At 49.1% G+C, this 21,946-nt stretch overlaps 3 protein-coding genes across 3 annotated transcripts; 1 reads left to right on the top strand and 2 right to left on the bottom strand.

Annotated features, from left to right (window-relative positions):
* Nucleotides 1–1,689: 1,689 nt before the first annotated feature.
* On the bottom strand, nt 1,690–12,794 carry N7481_003533 (uncharacterized protein; the record flags this gene model as incomplete). The annotated part of the gene is made up of 7 exons (XM_057262752.1): nt 1,690–1,833; nt 1,927–6,776; nt 6,843–8,895; nt 8,947–9,259; nt 9,283–10,151; nt 10,228–12,642; nt 12,702–12,794. 7 exons carry the CDS (start codon nt 12,792–12,794, stop codon nt 1,690–1,692), a joined length of 10,737 nt encoding a protein of 3,578 aa, XP_057124413.1.
* Nucleotides 12,795–13,319: 525 nt separating this feature from the next.
* Nucleotides 13,320–17,876, bottom strand: N7481_003532 (non-ribosomal peptide synthetase; the record flags this gene model as incomplete). The annotated part of the gene is made up of 1 exon (XM_057262751.1): nt 13,320–17,876. One exon carries the CDS (start codon nt 17,874–17,876, stop codon nt 13,320–13,322), a length of 4,557 nt encoding a protein of 1,518 aa, XP_057124412.1.
* A 2,226-nt stretch (nt 17,877–20,102) lies between these two features.
* On the top strand, nt 20,103–21,664 carry N7481_003531 (lysine N(6)-hydroxylase/L-ornithine N(5)-oxygenase family protein; the record flags this gene model as incomplete). The annotated part of the gene is made up of 2 exons (XM_057262750.1): nt 20,103–20,959; nt 21,037–21,664. The coding sequence occupies 2 exons, from the start codon at nt 20,103–20,105 to the stop codon at nt 21,662–21,664; spliced, it is 1,485 nt and encodes a 494-aa protein (XP_057124411.1).
* Nucleotides 21,665–21,946: the final 282 nt, after the last annotated feature.

The raw sequence follows: 21,946 nt of genomic DNA, 5'->3' as shown, positions 1-21,946 counted from the left end.
TTTCAGGCCGGACACGCGGACATACGGCTTCCAGTCAACACGGGGGGAGTGTTGGGTCGGATTCTTCTTCCCTAGTGTTTCAAGGAAGAACGGAAGTGCAAGGGGGCGAATCCCCTCCCTCGAGTAGTCGGTGACGGAGTCGGTGTCGGTCCACGCGAGATCTGAGGTCGAAAAGAGGGGCGGGAGAGGAATGTGGGAGATGGGAGACGGGCCAGCGAAAAGGCGACAAGATGTGGAAGAGCGTTGGAGATGGGGAGATCGAAGATGACAGGAGTGGAATGTGGCCAAGAGTTGAGGTCCAAGTGTAGGTGTGAGTGTAGGTGTAGTCGATGGCGGGCGTTAATCAACGCGCCTGTCGCGTTGTTGATCCTCGATGCCCGATTGGGATTAGCGGCGGGGGACGCGACGTGACATAAACAATTATGTCATCAACACACAACTGTATACATAGAGTGTCTACTATAGTGTACTCCGTATACCTAGAGGTCTTTGTGTACTCGAGAGAGTACAGGTTCTCTGTACTCTTCTATGTACTCTTATTCCGTGCTGCGTAACTTTGTGTTGACGCTCCTACCAGAGAGGGGTGCCTGTGTGCCTGTGCTGTGCCTGTGCTGTGCCCAAGTTAAAACTCCCTGCAGCCCAAACACTAGAACGCCACCTGGAGTATCCAGCTGCGCGAAATACCCTCCATATTTACAATTAATTTATTATAATTATTACCAGAGGCAAAATGAAAAAAAAATAATAAAAAAATAAAAAAAAATAATACAAAAACCATTTCACACAGCCAAAGTCTGTACATTGCACCCAAACTAGCTAGGGCAAGGTCAGTGCTCACAGGCTACCACCACAGACCACGCGGATTCGCCCTTGCTTCGGAAGGCCTCCCCATGTCCATATCCACACTTCCACTGGACTGCTCTCATCTGATCCATCACGTTCTGGTAGCCGGGGCTACTCATACTCAGTTAGTACAGTATTGGCAGAGTAAACTACTCCATACAATCACAGTTTCTATTTACTGTTTACTGTTTCTGTTTACTGTTTACAGATATAGTACTATATAGAGTGGCAGAGAGTGGCAATATTGGTGTCTAACCATATTCTAGTGGGGGCCTGCCAGTGCCCAACCCAAGCCTGGGAGATCCGCCCGTCCCGTCCGCATCCGTGTCTGTGGGTCAACAGTCACAATCACACCACACCACACCCACCCCCATACACTTACAGTTATCTAATGTACCCCTCTCGTTCTATGCAATCCGCTTTATTGACTCAACACATCCAAACGCCAAAAGCACCCCCGGAAAAACAAAAGCAATTATATGCACAGGACAGGGAAAAAGAAAGGAAAAGAAAGGAATTATCACAAGAAACTATAGTAACCAAAATAATAACAATAAAACCACAATAACAATAAACGATTCCGAGTGGTATCAATCGGTGAGAACAAAGAAGTGAGTCTGAGTATTCCTCCCCCAGGACTAGTGAAGAAGGAGTATGGGAAGGAGGCGAGACCAGCTCATCCTATCCCATCCAATCCCTACTCCCCTCCCTGCCCCCCTACCAGATAGATGGTCAGATCAAATGGTCTCCTGGTATGCAGTCTGCACCCCTGAGCCTTCTTTTTCTTATTCTTCTGCTTCTTCTTCGTCAGGAGTTCTCCTATGACAGGAAGTCGGATCGGAGAATTCACTCCTCCATCAAAAACCCCATCTCCATCCGCACCCCCTCAATAACCCTCTCAGCATCAACCCCATCCAAGCGCGTACCGGGGGCGAAAAGTCCAAAGTCCAACTTCCCATCACGTACAGCTGCTTCCACATCGATCGTAGGCTGTAAAATACGTAAAAATTGCATTAGTGCCCGTTTCGCTTGGCTATCAATAGATCTGGATAGATCGGGATCGGGATTGGGTAGGTCACTTACCATGAAGATTTCTTTGATAGCCGCCGCCCTGGGAATCGTTTGGTTCGGAACTGAACCGGTGGTAGCACTGTCACCGTTGGACTTGGTCTTCTGAAACCCATTGGTCTGGACGTGAGCGTCGGCAGCGCTAGAGTATTCGTTTGCCAGGTCTTCGCGCTGTATCGACTTGAACTGCACCTGTACCCCATTGGCCCCGTGATTGAGGTTCACAGGCCGCTGTCCCTCCTCCTCCAGCTCCGGCAACCGCAAAAAGTTGACACAAACATCAATACAAACCCCAGTCCACTCAGCAATCTCAGCAAGAGAAACACCGACATGTTCAACTCGACTAATCTCATTAATATCGTCCTGGATTTTCCTCGCTGCGACAAACAGTGAATCCTTTCCATCCGTGTCCAGACGCAATGGTACGATATTAAGCGTCGGCGCCATCAACTCAGACAATCCATCCATGACTTGAGACCGATTAGCAAGATACAATCCAACCACTAGCGGGGTGTTCTCTTCTCCTGCTCCCGCTCCTGCTTCTGCGCCTGCGGTGAAAACCCGCGCATGCACGCGAGTATAGAGCGCTAAAAAGATTGATTGGATACTAAGGCCCCGGCGTTTGGCGGCTAGTTCGATACTGGCCATATTTGAAACCAGACCAGGTCGATAGAATTGTTGGATCGTTCCGAAACTGCCTTTGCCCTTGCCCTTGCCCTTGGCCAATGATTGTTCTGCATTCTGACGAATTGAGATTTGGCCCAGGTACCGCTGCCAGAATCGTCGACGGTCTTCAACGGGAGAATGAATTTGCTGCAGTGCCACGAGACGCGAGAGATCTCCGTCAGATTTGGATTTGGATTCGGCTTCGGGCGTGACTGAGTCTGTCGCTGCGACTGATTGGTAAATCTGGGAGAGTTTGTCCACAGTGGATGGCAGGCTAACGGCGTCATAGAGAGCGTGATGGATGTGCAGCATCAGAGCTGTTCCCCCTGATGTTTGACAAGCATGAAGCATGGCCGGAACCGAACCGAAGCCCCGTTCCCGTTCGATGAGCGCTGACGGCGTGAGGTCGTTGAAATTCTTGTGCCAGATGACGGGGTTCTGCGTTGATTCGGATTTAAGAATAACCTGGATATAAGGCGGAGATCCCCGGTTGGCGCTGGTGCTGGTCGGGATAAATGCCGTGCGGAGAATGGACATTTGCGCCGTGAGACAAGTCCATGCGTTTTCGAGAATCTCCTGGCTCAACTGCGATGAAGCCAGGTAGTAGAATGCAGGGTAGAAGACCTCGGGATTCAAACTGTGCATTGAGAGGAAGTAAGACTGGCCAGCAGTCGCAGGCATCGCTTTCTGGATTCGTTGGGGATCGATGTTGTAAGGCTTGAATAATGAAACAAGGTCAATGCCGGCCAATGACTCAGTCAGGGCATTTGATATTTGTTTGTCGCTGAGTTCTGTCTGGCCGTTATTCGCTGTCGCTGTGTGTGCCATCTTCTCAATGGTGCCTTCTCTGATCATATCGCTGACAGCGAGTCTGACGGATTGTTTCTTGAGGAGCGCAGCCACCTTAATCGCACTGATACTGTCCAATCCGAGCTGGAAAATATTGTCTGTCTTGTGAATCGCGTCTTCGGGCACGCCAGACACGACTGAGAGAACGTTGCGGATGGTAGACTCAATGGGCAACCACTCTGCGTGACTGTGACCATTTGTCTGGGCTGGGACTCCATTCTGAACACCCGGTTTGGAAATATCCACATCCTGAACGACAGAATGATCACATATATCCATGGCGTCATCAGTAAATTCAACAGTCTGCTTCGACTCTTCGTTAATAATCGACGACAGCACATGGGATATGTGCTCCAATAACACAAATGTATCCTCTTCACCCAAAACACTTCCCCGACAGGCCACCCGGCCAACAAGCTCCTTTTCAACACCCTCAACCTCCACACAAACAGGATATTCCACATCAGACGCACCCCCAGTAGACTTATACAAAGCCTCTCCCTCTCCTTCTCCTGACTTCTCCTCCTCGGCAGGTCTCTTCTGATAAATGAACAACGTATCGAAAAGATTCTGCGCCCGTGCATCCGGTCTTGCGCGTCGAAGCGGGAAATGCTGATGCTCCGACATCTCCAATAGAGTTTCCTGGACATATTTCACCAATTCCAGCCGCGAACCATGTAAAATGACACGCATCGCAACCGTGTTCATTGTGGGAAACATGACATTCTCAGAATCAGCCACATTCCGACCAGAGAGAACGAGGCCAAAGATAACATCCAGCTTCTTGACATGAGTAGCCAGGACAAGGGACCAACAGCTAACAAGAAGTGCTTGCATGGTGATACCATGGCGTCGGCAAAAGGCCTCGGCCTTGTCGAATGAGATAGCTAATGGCTTCTCTGCACGATTAACCACGCTTGAATCCTTCTTTGAATTCTTTCCAGCTGGGAAAGACACCGTCGTGCAGTTTGACAAAGTTGCTCTCCAGAAATTGAGTGATCGCTCCCCTGATGATTCAAGTATCTGCTCCAGAATAGCGTCGGGACGTGGTCGCGTGCAGTTTTCGCTCTTATAAGAGCGGGCAACGTCCTCGTGGAGCAAATTGATTGACCACCCATCATAGAGGGCGTGGGAAATCGACAGAACGAGATAAGTATGATCTCCATCCATGGCCGCGGTCAGACTTAGCAGTGGGGAATCTGAGAGTTGGTTCATAGCTCGTATACGCTGAGCCTCGATGATCGACTCAACAGGTTTCCCATTCAGATCCACGATTCTGAAATCAAACGCATCTTCTTCATGCACGATCTGGGCGTATGAAGCGGGTATTTTCGGATCCCAGACTTCAACGAAGGAAGTTCGAAGAATAGGGTGAGACTTGACGACTGTTCTCCAGGCTTCTCGGAGTCTTGTCAGGTCCACATTTGGCTCCAGCTGCAGGATCTCATGGTTGTAGTAATGTTGGAATTCTGAGGCAGTCATCTCTGCTATCATGGCTTCCTGTATTGGCGTAGCAGGTAGAATCTGACTGGTGCCGTGAGGGACAAGATTTTCCTTTTCAAGGAACTCGGTCAAGGTATTGGTCATATGGGTCAGTTTCGGGTATGATCCGTTCTGCTCGGGGATATCTTCCATGGAGAGCTGTGCCGACATTGCCTTGACATTGCGGTGCCGCATGATGGAACTGACCGGTAGCCTGATTCCATGTTTGCTTAGTCGAGAGGATAGTTTGATTGCATCGATACTGTCAAGTCCAACTTCGAAGATCGATGTCTCAGGGTTGATGGACAGCACTTCAACTCCGGCCAAATTTGCGATAACATCGCGGATTGTGGAGGCCTGAGAAGTCCAGTTAAATGATGAATCTTCGTATTTTGCAGTCGGCTCTTGGACATTGGGATTGTGGCCGTTTGTCAGTAGCGGTCTTTCCTCTGCGATACCATTGGTGTAAAGCAGCTCTTTGTCTGGATGCTGAGCAAAGTCGGACAGAACGTTCTGGAAATGCAAAAGCATTTTCTTCGCTGCCTCCGAAGACAAGACGTCCCCCTTGGCAGCAAGCGTAGCGGTGAGTGATTGATTGCCATTGCGCGCAATTTCAAATGCCAAGGGGTACTCATGCCGGGCTTCACCATCCTGTGCGTTCCAGAGCTTGCTAGTTGAGGACTCGCCCTCGGCATTGTCTCTCTGGAAGACGAACAGTGATTCGAAAAGTGGCTCATCGGGATTCTGTCCAAGCCATTTCACTATATCTCGCAAGGCAGTGTACTGGAAGGGAATTGTCGAGGCGTGATACTCATGGCATCGCTGAGCGACTTCTGACCAGGATTTCAAACCACGCAGCTGTACATTACTTGGGATGGTGTTGAACAGGGGACCAATGATATCGGTAACTCCCGCTACATCAATCGTTCGACCAGAAGCAATGATACCCAAAGATGGCACGAATGAGTAATGGTCGTAGAGCGTCAATAGCCAGCAGGCATGGAGAATCGCCTGTTCAGTAACGTTAAGCGATTTTCGCAGATGATCCAGAGATTCAGTTCCATCAATTTGAATGATCTGGACAGTGGACTCAATGGCGACTTCGGTATCGTTCGATCTAGGCAAGGATTTATGCGAATAGTCTGCAAGATGGTCTTTCCAGAACTTTTCTTCGGAGGGGTCTTTGCAAAGAGGGCCCAAGTGAAGCACATCGAGGAAGTTGGGCGGTTTTTCGGAACCCTTGTCTTCTTCTAGGTATATCCGCGAAACAAGTTCGAGAAGTAACCTGAGACTATTCCCATCATAGAGGGCATGGAATATGTTGAGACACAAAAGTCGACTTCCAGGCGAAGTAATCACCCCAACTTCCCACAGCTGGGTCATGAGACTATCAAGTCCGGCAATCCATCGCTGAAGCTCTTTTTTGCGAACATTTTCAATGCCCTGGTCCGACTCCACCTCCTTGTGGAACCAAGGGAGTGCATCCTTCTTCAACACAATTTGAGCATAGCCGTCGGGTGATGGTGAGAACCGTGTTCGTAGTACTTGAACTTCACTTTGTGCTTGTGTCCAGGCAGCCTGCAGTCTTTCCAGGTCCACAGAGGCGTTGAGTTCGAAAATAAACGAAGAGCAGTAGAGTGGTGTGGGGCTCGACAGGAAATGATATATAATGCCTTCCTGGAGCGGGGTGCAAGGGGCAATTTGCTCAACATCCCCATCCGACACACCAATGCTTTCGATGACAGAGTGAGAATTTTTGTGAGCAAACGCTTCCATGGCTTGCTTTGCATGCCTGTGAAGACTATCGAATGATGTGGACGGAGATTTAGATTCCTCGAGGGCTGTCGCCAAACCGGAAACCGTGGGATCTGGGAAAGAGATGAGTGTTAGAAATATATATCCACCAGACTCCGAGTCGGGGAACTTCAACTTACGCTTCATAATCAAAGATGGCTGTGCTTGAGGAAAGCCCCCCTCTCTCAAGCTCCTAGCGAATGACAAAACAGAGATAGAGTCAAGACCCAACTCGTAAATGCTTGACCAAGACGAGATAGTTGACTCCGAGTCATTCGACCCAATGAACTCGGCCAAAATCGAGATAATCTTCTCTTCGTACGAACTCTTCCTAGTCCGATCAACAGTCATCGCATTCAGGTTCTGAATATCTTCCAAAGAAAGTTCTTGATAGATGCCCTTCAAAACTTTCATGTCGGCCTTGTTATTTGCCGATAAGGGGAAGCGAGACATCGGAATGATGTGGGTAGGCACCATATACCCCGGAAGATGCGTGTGACAAGCAGTTTTAACGACAGACAAGAATTCACGATCGTCACCAGAAGAAAGCGAAAGAACCTCCACGCTCTGTGATTTCTTATTCGTGTCAGTGGCAACAGCCTTGGTGACGAAAGAAACCAGTTGATCCTTCGATTGATTCGGATGCTTAACCACCAAAGTGGCAACTTCATTCAAAGCAGACGTCGACTGCTTGATGACTTCATTAATTTCTCCAATCTCAAGTCTTTGTCCACGAAGCTTGACCTGATCATCGATACGACCAAGGAACTGGAAACTACCATCATGTAAAATCCGCACCAAATCGCCAGTGCGGTAAATGCGATCGTTCCACTCTGGCACCGTTTGGAATCGCTCAACCGTAAGCTCTGCCCGATTCAAATACCCCTTTCCAACAAGTGGTCCAGAAACGCACAATTCGCCAAGACCACCGCGTAGAACAGGGGTCGAAGTACCAGGTCGGAAGACGTAGGATCCAACGTTGTCAAATTGAGGTCCAATGTTGGAGGGTTTGTCATTGGCGCGCATCCGCGGAAGCATCGTACAGCCAATCGTTACCTCTGTAGGTCCGTATCCATTGTAAATGACTCCATGTTCTCCCCATGCGTCAAGAATCTCTTGCTTCAGCGCTTCTCCGCCAGTAATGAATACGCCTCGGCATAGCGATGGGACTTCGGTTGGATGGACCAGGCGAGCTAAACTGGGAGTTAAGTCGATATGTGTGATCTGTAGCTTTTGAATCATGCCAGGCAAATCCTCGAATAGGAGATCGCGAGGGCAGGAAGTCACACAAATACCAACACTCCAACTCCAGTACTGCTCAAGAACGCTGACATCGAAATGGAATGATGCAAATTGCAGCCAGCGCGAATCTTCATCCCAGTGCGGGGAAAAGAGCCTTTGAAATGCCAGCATCGCTTGCACGGCATTGTCATGGGTGAGTTCACAGCCCTTTGGCGTGCCTGTGGTACCAGATGTATACAAACAGTAGGAGGTATCATCAGGTCGGATCTCACGGGAGAGAGATGGCTGTTCTGGAGAATAATCCTTGAACAATCCTGGCTGGTCAAGTGCCTGGATGTCAATCCCCTCAAGCTCTGTGAGATCAGCCTCCCTGGCCATATTGCAAAGGAGGAGCTTGGAGTCGGAATCTCCCAGGATAAATTGTTTCCGAGAGATGGGAGCAGAAGGGTCAATGGCAACATACGCGCATCCAGCCTTGAGAATTCCCAGAATCGCTATGGAGGCTTCAGGGCATTTATCGAAACAAATGGCAACCATGCCACCTGGGACGACTCCCTTCTCTTGCAAGAAGTGTGCAACTCGATTACCATCCTCGTTGAATTCGCGATAGGACCAGACCTTCTTTTGCAAATTGTCAATGCTCGAACCAAATGCAAATTCGAGAGCAGTTTTGTCTGGGATTCGTTGAGCGTTTTGTTCAACAAATTGATGCAGAAGAGAGACTGAGGTAGGCAGTGATTGCTCCTTGGCAGGCGTAACAGAAAGCAAAGTGTTTCCCAGAACCAGGTTATCATCCGAATCGGAATCAGGAGAAAATATGGTTTGTTCTAGAAGTTTATCGTATTGACCGAGAAGGATTTCGGCCTGCTCTTCTGGAACAATGTCACTTCGATAGCTGATGCGAATTTCAAGATCTGTTTGACGTGGAACCAGTTCAATTGACAAGGGGTACTGTAATAAGATTAGCAGAGGCTTGGGGGAAAAGGTAAATTTCAAACATACATCAATCCTCGTTTCCTCGTCAACAACTTCCCATCTCTGCACATCTGTCGGACCAGAAGCAAACTTCTGATAAACAAACAGAGTATCAAAAAGCGGCTCATCACTACCAATCCACCTCTGAATCTGCGCCAACGGCGTAAACTGATGCCTAACCAGATTGGCATTTCTCTTCAACGTGCGTTCCAAAAGCTCGCGATTGGTTCCACCAATATGATGAGGCGAAGGCACTGTAACCAGACAAGGGAAAACAGCATCTTGAGCACTTGCCGATAAGTTCCGACCAGACAAAACGGTGCCAAAAGTCACATTTTCTCTCCGGTGTAAGCGGAAAGTAACTTTGCCCACGCGACTTGTCCAGCGGCTTGTAAAGTCACACCCATCTCCCGGCACGAATTTTCCAGCTCTTTCAGCGGGGATGAGCAGCGAATGGAACTTTCAAGTAACTCCGAGTCCTTCTTCTCGATTCGGATAGGGTTTAAATCGGGTATTTTAGTGGCATGGGCTTCGGGGGCGGTGCTTTGCCAGAATTCACGCGATTGTTCGATATTTTGTTTATGGCTTTCGAGAAGAATTGGTCCAAGGGTTGCGGTGATTGAGGGACGGCTTGAAAGAATTTTGCCTTCATAGGATGCCATGACGTCGGAGAATATCGATGTCAATGACTGGGCGTCGTAGATTGCATGGAGAGCTGAGAAATGAACCGTCGTGATGGTTTCGCTTGATTCAACTGACACGGCCCAGGTAGGTTGATGGAGGTTTTCAAGAACCCGCTTTCCTTGAGCATCGATGGTGCCTCCGGATGTTTCATACCAAGGAAGCTCAACTCCTGGCTCATAGGTGATCATAGCAAATGGATACTGCTGATCATGTAATTGAACAAAGCCAGTCCTGAGCATCTCGTGCTGAGACATCACGGATGACCATGCTTCCTTGAGTAGGACTCGATCCAAAGCCACCGGGGACTTCAAAGCCATTATGTTGAAGTACATACTGCCACTAGAATGGGTGAAACTTGCGAGCATTCCATTTTGAACAGGTGTACAGGGTCGGACGGATTGCACGATTTGCGAGGGAATTTGATGTTGTTCGCAAGCGGTGCGGAGATGCTTGCTCTCGAAGGTAGCGAAGTCAAATTCGTCTTCCTTCTTCAGGTTGTTCTTTGCGCTATTATCGAGCAGAGACGCAATGTTTTCAATCGACGCAGCCTTTAGTTGAATAAAGATATAGATTAGTCTTGAAAAGCGGATAAATGTAATGTTTTGAAAATTCCATGATACATACCTCGAGAATATCACCCGCAGATATTTTGTATCCCATTTTATGGAATTTGCCCGAAATCTGCACGGCATTGATGCTATCCAACCCAAGTTGAAAGATTGTCGTATGCAAAGAAACACCACCCGGATCGACTGCAGAATATTGACAAAGGATTTCCCTCAGCGCCTCCTCCTGAGTAGACCAAGGGCGAGTGATGATATTTGGCTGCTGGGACTTTATCTGAGAAGTGTTGGACTTGATCATCTTCTCAAAGATCTGCGGCACATTGTCTCCGATAGATCTCTTATCAGAGGCCTGCGAAGAAGGATACTGAGTCATATTCTCGACCAAAGCCACAAAGTCCCGCGCAAGTCTCTCCGTGACATCACTTCCCAAATACGACTGCTGGTAGTGGAGGGAAATCTGGATAGTATCGCGGATTTCATCGGGAATGACTTCGCAGATCAATGGGAATCCCATATTTCCTTCGTCGGAGAGGAGTTCCCAATATTGACGATCGAGCTCGGTACCCCTAGTCTGAAGAATGACTAGTGTATCAAAGAGCATAGAGCCTCCGTGGAGAGGAGGCAGCGTACGCTTCTGGATGTGGCGCAAGGGAGTCAATTGGTGGGGGAGAATTTCGCTGTTGTGTTTCTGGCATAGTTTCATCATGTCCACGTTTGTGGAGGTGGACGTGAATTTGACTCTCATTGGAAGTGTGTTGAAGCAAGGGCCGACAATTTGATCTGCTCCCTCTAGAGGAATCGTTCGGCAGCTGAATACATTGCCGAAACAGATATCTGATGACCCGGCGTAGAAGGATAGGAGTCTGGCCCAGGCAGCGTGGAAAACATTCAATGGCGTCACTGAAAGACTTTTGCATTGGTCTTTGAATGAGGTGAAGGAGCCATTTAAGGTTACCTGGATCTGCCGAGAAGCAGATTGGTCAGGCGTCTTTTCTTTGGCTGGGGCTGGGGCTGGGGCTGATAGAAGGCTTGGTGAGATGCCAGATAGGTATTGATCCCAATACTGATCCGATATTTCTGTGTTCGTCGAGAGCATGTAATCAATGAACTTGTGGAATGGTGTCGTGTCTGGCAATGATTGACCCGCAAGCGAAGACTGGAGCTCGTGAAGAAGTTGCGCGATTCCTTCTCCATCATAAAGGGCATGGTGAATAGACAGAAGCAGGTGTGCGGTGTTGTCAGCGGGGTTCACGTATACAGTCAACGAATACGGAAGCATGTCCTTGACAGGAGAGCGACTTTCGAATTCGGACTTTCTCTTTTCGACATCATGATCAAGTCCCTGAGATGAGACTTCGAGATAGAACCATGGTAAAGAGGCAGTCTCCAGCACTATCTGTGCATACGCGAAACGCTTATCGTTGGTCGGTCTGAAGCAAGTTCGGAGAATATCGTGCCTTTGCAACATGTGGTTCCATGCAGATTTCAAGCCTTCAATTTCGGTGTTCACGCGTAAAAGTAAGTGGTTGAAATATGCCGAGTCATCGTCTGATTTGGCTGCCAGCATTGCTTCCTGCAGAGGTGTGCAGGGGTAGACGCTTTTGACAGATACATCTTCGCTGATAAATTCATCATTGACTTCGCGAAGAAAATTTTCATCGAACACTGAGCTGGGCTTATCCTCAACTGGAATTGGCGCGGTCACATGTCCATTCGTCATGATACTTGCAACAGTTGCTAGTTGAGCAACGGAGCTGCGTTGAAGAATCGTCGATACGGGGAGTCTTTCGAGTCCAGACTCCTGCAGCTTTCGTGAGAAGGAAATTGCAGAAAGCGAATCCAGTCCAAGCTTATAGAATGAACTGTATCTGCCAATGCTTTTCAAATCCACTCCAGTTATTGTAGACAGTGCTCCAGCAATGATCTGCTCAACCTCACTCAGAGGAGCATCGGAGTTTTCCGCATCGAGTTGGAGAGAGAACAGTGCAAGTCTCTGTGGATCAATCTGCTCAACTTCTTGTTTTATCCTTGCATAGTCTACTGTGTGAGACTTTGTCATGAAAATCCCGCTCATTGGAACAAGTAGAGACGGGACAGTCGAAGTCGATGCAGTCGATGAAAGCTTTGTCGTGAGTTCGGTAAGAAGATCTTTGGCAATGTCTTCCAAATTTTCGGAATCTGTTGATTTTCGAGCCTTTTCCGATGGAGTCCAGACGGTTGCCAATTGCTGCTGGTTAGTGGTGGGGTTATCCAGTACAATACTAACAGAATCTTCAACCATGCCCGAAGAGAGGAGAGCACGATCAATCTCGTCGACATCAATTTCTTTCCCGTGTACTTTGAGGCCGGAAGCCAGAGATATGGTCCCGTCTGAAAGTATCCTGCCACGATCACCAGTCCGACAAAGTCGACCAAACTGGGGGTGATCAATGAATTTCTCTTCACCAAGTCTGTCTGAGTGAAAGATGCGTCCCTAAAGATAAAGATTAGTGTTTTTTTTTCCATATAGTATAGATATTCCATAATGCTGACAATTTGGTCTCCGCCAAAGCAAAGCTCTCCTAGCGCACCACGAGGGAGTAGATTGACTGGCGCTGTCGCTGTCGCCGTATCCGCGATAATCATCGCAGACGTGTTTCTCAGCGGTATACCAATGTTAGTCAGAGATACCGCCAGATCAACATTTGTGCAAACAGTCGCAACTCCCGCAATCCCCTGCGAATCGTAACCTAGTCCCAAAAGTGATTAGTTATCGATTTGTAGTTCTTTTTTTATTCCAGATCCACACATTGCATACCTGAAAAAATCCCCCTCCCAGCCCAGGCTAAATGAATCTTCGCCCTCAAGGGCTCCCCAGATGCAAGAATACATTGGAGATTGGGAACCTGCTCGGGACCCATACTCGACAACAAAGAAGGAGTAGAATGCAAATGCGTTATGTTCATCGCGTTAATGATATGCGGCAAATTTAAGGTCTTCAAGTTCAAGTCCCGCCCGTCTAATGCTGAACAAAAAGCGATTCCGGAGTTCCATGCAAAAAGTAAGTCGATATAAAAGCCTATTCGATAGTGACAAGAAATTAGCATTGTATTCCGTAGGAGAAATGGATGGGTGGGTCAATATAGCGAGGTGCTAGTCATTCGTAGTTAGTTACTCACTGGCAGATGCAAGAGGGAATGTATGCAGTAACTTCGATCCAGTGGAAATGGGAACAGGATAATAATCCGCAAGAGCCTTGAGGTGGCTTTGAATATTATTAGAGGAAAAGGAGAGAAGGTTCAGGTTCAGGTTCATGTGGTCATTATTCGTTGAGGGATTCTCGGCACAAATAATATGGAATCCGTCATCGTTCGTGAAAGAGGCGGGGTAGTCGTCAAGCTCGCTTAAGGAATCTGGAATAGGAATTTGCGAGGTTGATTCCGGTAGTGTCCAATCGATCACAGATCGATTGATAATGCAGAATCGCGGATTCGCAGTGGCAAGAATTGAATTAGTGAGTTGAGGCGAAGCATCAGCATCGTGCGTTAAAGATAGAAGACCAGCTCCAATCTTGGCGAGAGCAAGTATAGAAATCAGGGTATCAATAGACCCATCAAGGGAAAGTGCCGTCAGGTCACCCCTTCGAACTCCAGCTTTAGTGAAGTAATGGGCGAGACGATTTGATCGAGAGTGTAATTGGGCGTAGGAAATTCTCTCAATAATCGTGGACTCGGAAACAGAAGCACCCTGCAGCAGAATCTCCGCCGCTGTTCGATACGGATCTGTAAAGGCTATTCTCTCGATATCCGAGACCAAGCTTGGAAGACCAGCCTGTGTCCGTGTCTGTGTCTGTGTCTCGAGCTCCGGGTTCGAGATTGACAATATTGACGAAGGAAGGTGGGAGGCAACTTCCTCAATTGGCAGTTGTGGATTCTCAATGAGAATAGAAGCGATCAAATCAATCTGTTCGAGGAGAAGCTGCGCCTGCTCATATGGCAATATAGACTGCTGGTAGGACATCTTTGCATGGATCTTATCTTCTCTCGGCTCAAGGTCTAACAAGAATGCAAATTCGAGGAATTCTCCATTGCCAACTTCGCGGAAGAGGGCATTCGCATTCTGATCATCAGACCAAATACTTTCCTGCCACACGAGGGCAGTGTCGAAGAGATTCCGTCGTGGGTCAATTCCAGACGCCTTCTTGATATCCTGCAGAGGGAGACTCCCGTGCTCAAGGGATTTGCGGTTCATGTTCTGAATTGCCAACATGAGGTCTGTGACATTTTGCATCTTGTCTAGATCCATTCGTGTCGGTAGTGTGCGGATACAGGGCCCGAGAACCGTTTCGATGCCTTTCACTGGTAAAGTGCGGCCTGAGAAGACGGTTCCGAAGGTGACGTCCTTGGACCCGAGATAGGTTGAGAGCATGTAGCAGTAAGCAGCCTGGAAGATAGTCTGTCGGCTGACGTGCAGTCTCTGGGAAACCTCATTGAGCTTTGAGATGGAAATATCCAGCACCCGGTTGGCTTCCTGTGTCTTCGGCGATACATCGCTTACGCCGTGGAAGCTGGGGAAGGCGAGAGAGGGGGTGGCTTGCAGTTGGTCACGCCAGAAGTTTGAGGATTCGTTGGCAGATTCGCTGAGTTTGTAATCGATAAAGAAGTCGGTGATGATATTGTATGCTGGCTTTGGGGGAAGTTCCTCGCCATTCAAGATGTGTTGGAGATCTTTCAGTATCAACTGCCAGGACCAGCCATCGTACAGCGAATGGTGAATATGCACGAGCACCCGCACACCATCAATTGACTCCTTCAATTGAAGGCGTAGAGGATGGAGAAGATCATTCTCTGAGATCAAGGAGACTTCATAGTTGAAAACATCACACTTCTGTATTGTTTGGGCGTCATGAGTATTCCAGGTAAAGCGAGCGTAAGAATTCTCCTTCAGGCCGATTTCAACAAATCCCGAACGCAACAACGCATTCTGCTGAAAGGTCTTGACAAACGCATCATGGATGTTATCAGAGGTGACTGTGGGTTGAAATTGCAATTCGATCCAATTGCAGTAAGCCTTATTGTCTCGCGCAGTTTCCAATATCATCGCCTGTTGGATATGGCTACATGGCTCGATCTCGGCAGCCTGTTTACTCAGTCCGAGTGCTTCTATCATTGCTGCGCCGGCGTCTCTGACGAGTTGACGGATGCGGTTAACGGCTGTTTGAGTATCTTCCGTCGATTCACTGGTGGCCTGCGCTTTCGCAAGGTGCCATATTCCATCCACACTGTCTGCCTCCAGCAAGCGCGCAACGTCCAAACGCATCCCCGTATCCAGGAGGTGAGAAGCTAGTCTGATAGCAGCAAGTGAATCAAGACCAGCAGAGACCAGAGAATCATCGACTGGTATGCTTTTGCCAAGCACGTCGAATACACAAGACGCGATCGTCTCCTCAACCTCATCGCGGAAAGTGAGTTGATCGACAGATTGGGCAGCATTGCGACGACGGACGAAGTCAGCTTCGAGTCCCTTGCGATCAATCTTTCCCGACGGCAATTGGGGGAATTGGTCAATCAAAATGAATTCGCCAGGTACCATGAACCGGGGCAACCACTGACGGCAAGTATCTCGCAGTTCACGGTCCGTGGTGCCTTGATCATTCGCCAAGACGAAGGCTGCCAGACTACCACCACTAACAATAGCAACGGCGCTTCGCACATTGGGCGATTTGCAAATGACATTTTCGATCTCTCCGAGCTCTATCCTCTGGCCTCGAAGTTTGACTTGACCACTAGAGATTCGTCCAAAGCACTCAATTTCGCCTGTGGAGGACATGCGCCCTTTGTCACCCGTGCGGTAGAGTCGGCCGTAGACTGGACTGTCGATGAATGCTTTGGCATTTTCCTCTGGGCGATTGATATACCCATCTGCTAGTTGGGGACCACCCACCACAAGCTCGCCAATCTGGCCAATTGGGAGAGGCTGAAGCTCAGCACTCTGCTGCTTGTCCTCCGACTCTAGGGACATAATGAACGCAGACACAGTGCTGAACGGTTTCCCGATCAAATTAACTGCAGAGTCGGCTTGGAAATGCGTGGCTGCGGTGCAATGAATTGCAGCCTCGGTCGGACCATACATACCATGGAGAATGCCATCCGAGTTCTCAGTTCCAGACTGGCCAAATTCTTCCACGACATGCTTCGTGAGCATTTCACCGATAGTGAGAAGAACTCGCAGGCAAGGAGCCGCTGCTCGGGTGCGTAGCAACTCCCCCGCTACCGTGGGAGTTAACTCCGCCGCGTCGACCCTCATTTCAGTCATGACGTGAGAAATATCAAGCAGCATTTGCTCCCTGTCGGAGCCGATCAACGTAGCCCCGCGGAAGAAAGGGAAGAAGACCTCGAAAACGGAAACGTCGAAAGTAGGCGAAGCAAATTGAAGGAAGCGATTAAAATGGGGTATCAAGATATCATGCGCAAGCAAAGATTGGGTAGCAGCCAGATGAGAAATGCCCACACCTTTCGGGCGACCGGTTGATCCTGATGTGTACATCACGTAGGCCAGATCAGAAGGTGAGGGCGAGGCTTGCGCCATTGGTCGGGAAATTTCCAGATTGTCAGTTGAGTTCACAATCTCCTCCACCTTGATCACTGCCAGGCGTTCGTCTTGTGGAACCCGAGCAGCCAAGCTACTTTGCGTAACCACCACTGATGCAGCAACGTCCTGCAGAATAAATTCTATCCTGTCAGGCGGGGCATCGGTGTTCAGGGGACAGAACGCTCCGCCAGCTTTGAGAATTCCCAGCCAGGCGATGTACAGCTCGAGGGATTGTGGCAGCAGGACGGGGACCACCAATTTCCGCCCATCGCTCACTCGAGCAGCTGAAGCATGAATAATTTCCGTTGCTAGTTTGGAAGATAGTTGGTCCAGTGAGCTGTACGAGAGACTGCGAATGTTTCCATCCGCGGCCAGAAACTCGATGGCATTGTTTGAGTCATTGGAGCCGCTCAAGGCAAGCTCATGGAGAAGCTGTGGGCCTGGTAACAGCTCTGGAGAAGGGTTTAAAATCGACAATGCAGGAGACTCCGGAGCAGGCAAATCTACTCGCTTGTCTGACTGGATGACCTGCTCATGCACGATCTGCTTCAGCTGGCTGCCGAGTCGATGCAAGGTGGTGGCATCCATGCCTCCTGTAGAATGCAGCACGCTCATCTGAGATTTGCGGTTCAGGGTCCAAGACAGAGTGGCTGTGGGGATAGTGGGGGTAGTGGGAGGAGAAGAAGCCGAGGCCGAATCTGAATCTGAAGCTGAAGCTGACGATGAAGGTGGTAGTGACAGTGAAGAAGGCGACGAAGCCGACGAAGCCGAAGAAGAACAAGTCGAGAAATCTTTGGAACAGCTTGGAGAGCGGGCCTCGGTTCTTGAATCTTCACTTTCAATGACCACGGCGGTGGAGAAATTGGAGTAATAATTTATAGGAGCAGTTGAAGTAGAGTTCAGCGAACTTTCTAGGTTTGCCAATCTGATTGTGCGGGTAGGTATATCCACCTTGGTAAGATCACCGTTGAAGAAAAAAACGGGAGATTGAGATCGCTGGCCCGCGCACGAACTCAATAGCAAGGCCCAAGACACGGCGATGAGCTCATTTGGAAGTTGATGGGTCTCCACGTGAAATGTAGCGCGTTCCGCGCCGTTCTCGCGGTGATGAACGAGAATTTGGGTTAGACGGTCCATCTAAAGCGGAATATTTTAATCAATCAAACATGATCTAATGATGCTTATAGATTGTTTATTGTGAGGCTGTGAGTGGTTGCTCGGACCCAGAGGGTCTTGGATCTTATGCAGGTGGTAGCCGCGTGGAGGGGGCAGCAGGTCAAACTAGCGGCAGAAGAGGGTCGCGGAAGGCCGTGGAGGGCCGTGGTCATGAATCACGAAAAAACGAGGGAGAGAGGGTGTGAAAAAACCAGGCGATGAGGGGTAAATTGCGAATTCCAATCACAAAGTGTATCATGGCTGTGGGGAGGGAAAGTGGGAATGGAAATGGAAGTGGAAATGGAAGTGGAAGTGGGAGGGGATCTGCCTGCAGGGCCGAGACAAGCGCGAAAAAGAAGTTGAAGCCAAGTAGGAAGGTGGTGGATTTGCTGCTTTCTCCGAAGTGGCGCTTTTCGGGATATTTTTTGGCGTTTGTATTTTGTGTCTTATTTTGGAGTAATATTTTTTGGAGATTCTTTTGTTCAAATTCTCTTTTGCTTTTTCCTTTTTCCTTGCTTCTTTTCCCTGCGTTGTCCTGCGTTGTCCTGCTTATTGTCTAGCTTCTGAATGGTGGTCGGACCATACACTACTGTAACTACTGTAGTGTCTCCATCTGGGGGAGAATGGAACGAAGGGACGGATTGAAATGACAAGGTAGAGGAATGGAGAGAGAAAGCTCGGAGTTTAGCAACGTCGGATTGTGGGTGGGTCGACAACACGAGCTTACAAGTGGTTCGCTGGGATGACGTACAGGCGTCGTACTCGAAGGTTAGGGAAACAGAGAATAAGAAACAGAATTCCAGGAAAGTTTATTGGAGTGTGTGTGCATCAGAACAATGTAGGAACAGTATACAGGGTATCCCAGTTTATTATACTACCCTAGTACTCAGGGTACCAGGTGCCAGTGCCAGTGCCAGGGCCAGTGCAGATGGGAGATCGCGGAGAAATTAACGCTCGGGTAACAATCAGATTGTGATCTTCGATGGCCCCCAATGGCAACGGGCCCCACGTTCGAGAAAACATAAAACGATGGCCAGCGTTAAGTGGTCTACTGAGCGGTTTGAATTTTCACACCCCGCTGCCAAGAGCCTCGCTGTGTCGGAGTTCATTCCAAGTAAATATTACTTTGTATATTACTATACTGCGGTACACCGGAGGTCTCCCGTGTAGTCCACCTGGGCACTGGTATCTGTAACTGTACCGGTTTCCCGACATCGGACATCGGCGGATGAATGGAGTAGAAGAACCAAATACATCCTCGACCTTGAGAACTTGCTTTTTTTGGCGGAAATGCTAAATTAATTTTTGCTGCCAAGCATGCAGGCCTCGCCATGTGCAGGAACTGACACTCGATGTGGGGACCAAAGGGATGGTCATAAAATAAATAATATTAACCAGGATGGGCAGGACAGTTAAAACAAAATCGAATATTATAATCCCACCAGAAAAGAAAGAAAAGAAAAGAAAAGAAAAGAAAAGGAATAACTGGCAGTTGCCCAACCATATAAATTGCTCCTGCTCGCAAGACATCATGTAAAATAAAATAAAATCCCAGAGTTTTGTCAGTGGAGACTAGTACTGATTGATAACCGGGAACCTTGACAATAATACGCTTGGTGATAGCACACGCCAACGCCTGTATCCACTGAAGAAATTTGATCATTTCCATTTCCCATTATTTTCCGCGGTCAAGGTTATCAGATCCGCACAAATCTGAGACAAGCGGTGTTACTGTATACCAGCATTACTAGTACACATCAGTACACATCAGTACCACCAGTACCACCCGTACCACATCCCGGGCGGTGGAGCTTCCAACATACGATACGCCAATACTTTTTATTCTTTTATTTTGATTATTTTATTATTTTACTATTTTATCGCACGACTCGGACAACTTCGCATCGATCCGACTCTCCCAAGACAGAAATATCCGATGTGGAGCAGGAGTTAATGGGATCCACCTAGTCACTGCTGTATTGCTGTTGCTGCTGCTGCTGCTGCTGCTGCTGCTGCTGCTCTCTCCGACTCGGGTGACTTCATACATAACCCAGACCTGCTCTCGTTCTGCTCTTCTCTTCTCTCGACCTCCAACCAGCTCCGAAAGCTTCTTTCTTTAGCTTGAGCTCTATTCCTCTATTCTTAACTTCCCCTCTTCAACCTCCTCTCTTCTTCACGGGATTTCCCCTCTCCCCTCTCCCCTACATAATGGAGCCCATCGCTCGCAAGTCCGAGCTACCTTACGTCAACGCCATGGAGCCCCGCGTTCAATCCGCCTCCAACCGCTCCCTTCTGCGCTCCGCAGCCGCAGACGAGATGCACGATCTTCTCTGCGTGGGATTCGGTCCCGCATCCCTAGCCATTGGTATTGCGCTCAACGACGCAATGGACCCCGCCCTCGGCCGCGCCCCAAACCCCAACTTCAAGCCCAAGGTCTGCTTCCTGGAACGCCAGAAGCAATTCGCATGGCACTCTGGTATGCTGGTCCCCGGGTCGCGCATGCAAATCTCCTTCATTAAGGATTTGGCCACCCTCCGCGATCCGCGCAGCAGCTTCACTTTCCTGAACTACCTGCACAACAAGGACCGTTTGATCCACTTTACTAACCTGGGCACGTTCTTGCCCGCGCGCATGGAATTCGAGGATTATATGCGCTGGTGTGCGCAGCAGTTCAATAACGTTGTTTCGTACGGTGAGGAGGTCGTGGATGTTGTGCCGGGTAAAGAGACCAATGGTGTTGTGGAATACTTTGTTGTTCGCTCGCGGAATATCGAGACGGGTGAGATTACTTCGCGCCGGTCTCGTAAGGTCGTCGTTGCTCTTGGTGGTAAGGCGAAGATGCCTCCTGGGTTTCCCCAGGATCAGCGCATCATGCACTCGTCCAAGTACTGCACTGTTCTGCCTAATGTTCTGAAGAATGAGTCCGAGGCATACAATATCGCTGTCGTTGGCAGTGGCCAGAGTGCTGCTGAGATCTTCCACGATCTTCAGCGCCGCTACCCTAACTCCCGCACTACTCTGATCCTGCGGGATACAGCTCTTCGTCCCAGTGATGATTCTCCCTTGTACGTGATACCTCAACCAACCCAGGCAGCCACCCACAAGGGGAAAAAACAAACAAAGCTAACAAATCCCTCTCCAGCGTCAACGAAATCTTCAACCCCGAGCGCGTGGACAAGTTCTTCAACCTTCCCACCGAAGAGCGCCACAAACGCATCGCCACCGAAAAAGCCACAAACTACTCCGTCGTCCGTCTAGAACTCATCGAGGAGATCTACAACACCATGTACCTACAACGCGTGCAAAACCCAGACCAAACCCAGTGGCAGCACCGCATTCTCCCCGAGCGCCGCGTCGCTCGCATCGAGCACCACAACCCGGCCCAACGCATGCGCATCCACGTCAAGAGCGTCGAAGACGAAAGCGCCGAGGGCAAGGAAGTACTCGAAGTCGACGCTGTCATGGTTGCTACGGGCTACCAGCGCGACGCACACGAGCAATTGCTGGAACAGGTGCGATCTCTACGACCCGCTGGACAGTCAGTCTGGACTCCTGGCCGTGATTACCGCGTCAATTTGGATACCAGCAAGGTTAGCCAGGATGCGGGGATCTGGTTGCAGGGATGTAATGAGAAGACTCATGGTTTGAGTGATAGCTTGCTTTCTATTCTTGCTGTGCGTGGTGGTGAGATTGTTAATTCGGTATTTGAAGATCAGCTTGCTGGTACTGGTACGGTGGTGCAGGACACCCGGGTTCGTGCTATGCTGTAAATAAATTGGAGTGATCCGATTTGTTTTTTTTTCTGATGATGAGCTTTTTACAATTTTACGAATCCGAATCCTCGGGTGGGGGTACGGCGGATGGGATGGAATGGGATGCTACTAAGGAACCTTGCCAGAACGTGCAGGTTCTTTCACAAAAAAACAACTGGGCTACGGCTACGCACAACTGACTTTCAATGTTTTCTTCTCACATACCCCCTTTTTTCAATTTCAATTGCTATATTAGAGTCTACGCGCGGCATTTGTTTTCTAGACTGTTGGAAATTGGAA

This window comes from Penicillium waksmanii (genome assembly GCF_028829765.1).
Source record: "Penicillium waksmanii strain IBT 27052 chromosome Unknown utg000004l:1.0-5674109.0:1.0-5678898.0, whole genome shotgun sequence".
Classification (NCBI taxonomy): Eukaryota; Fungi; Ascomycota; class Eurotiomycetes; order Eurotiales; family Aspergillaceae; genus Penicillium; species Penicillium waksmanii.
Note: the sequence above shows the minus strand (reverse complement) of the source record. Positions and strands in the feature narration are given on the sequence as shown.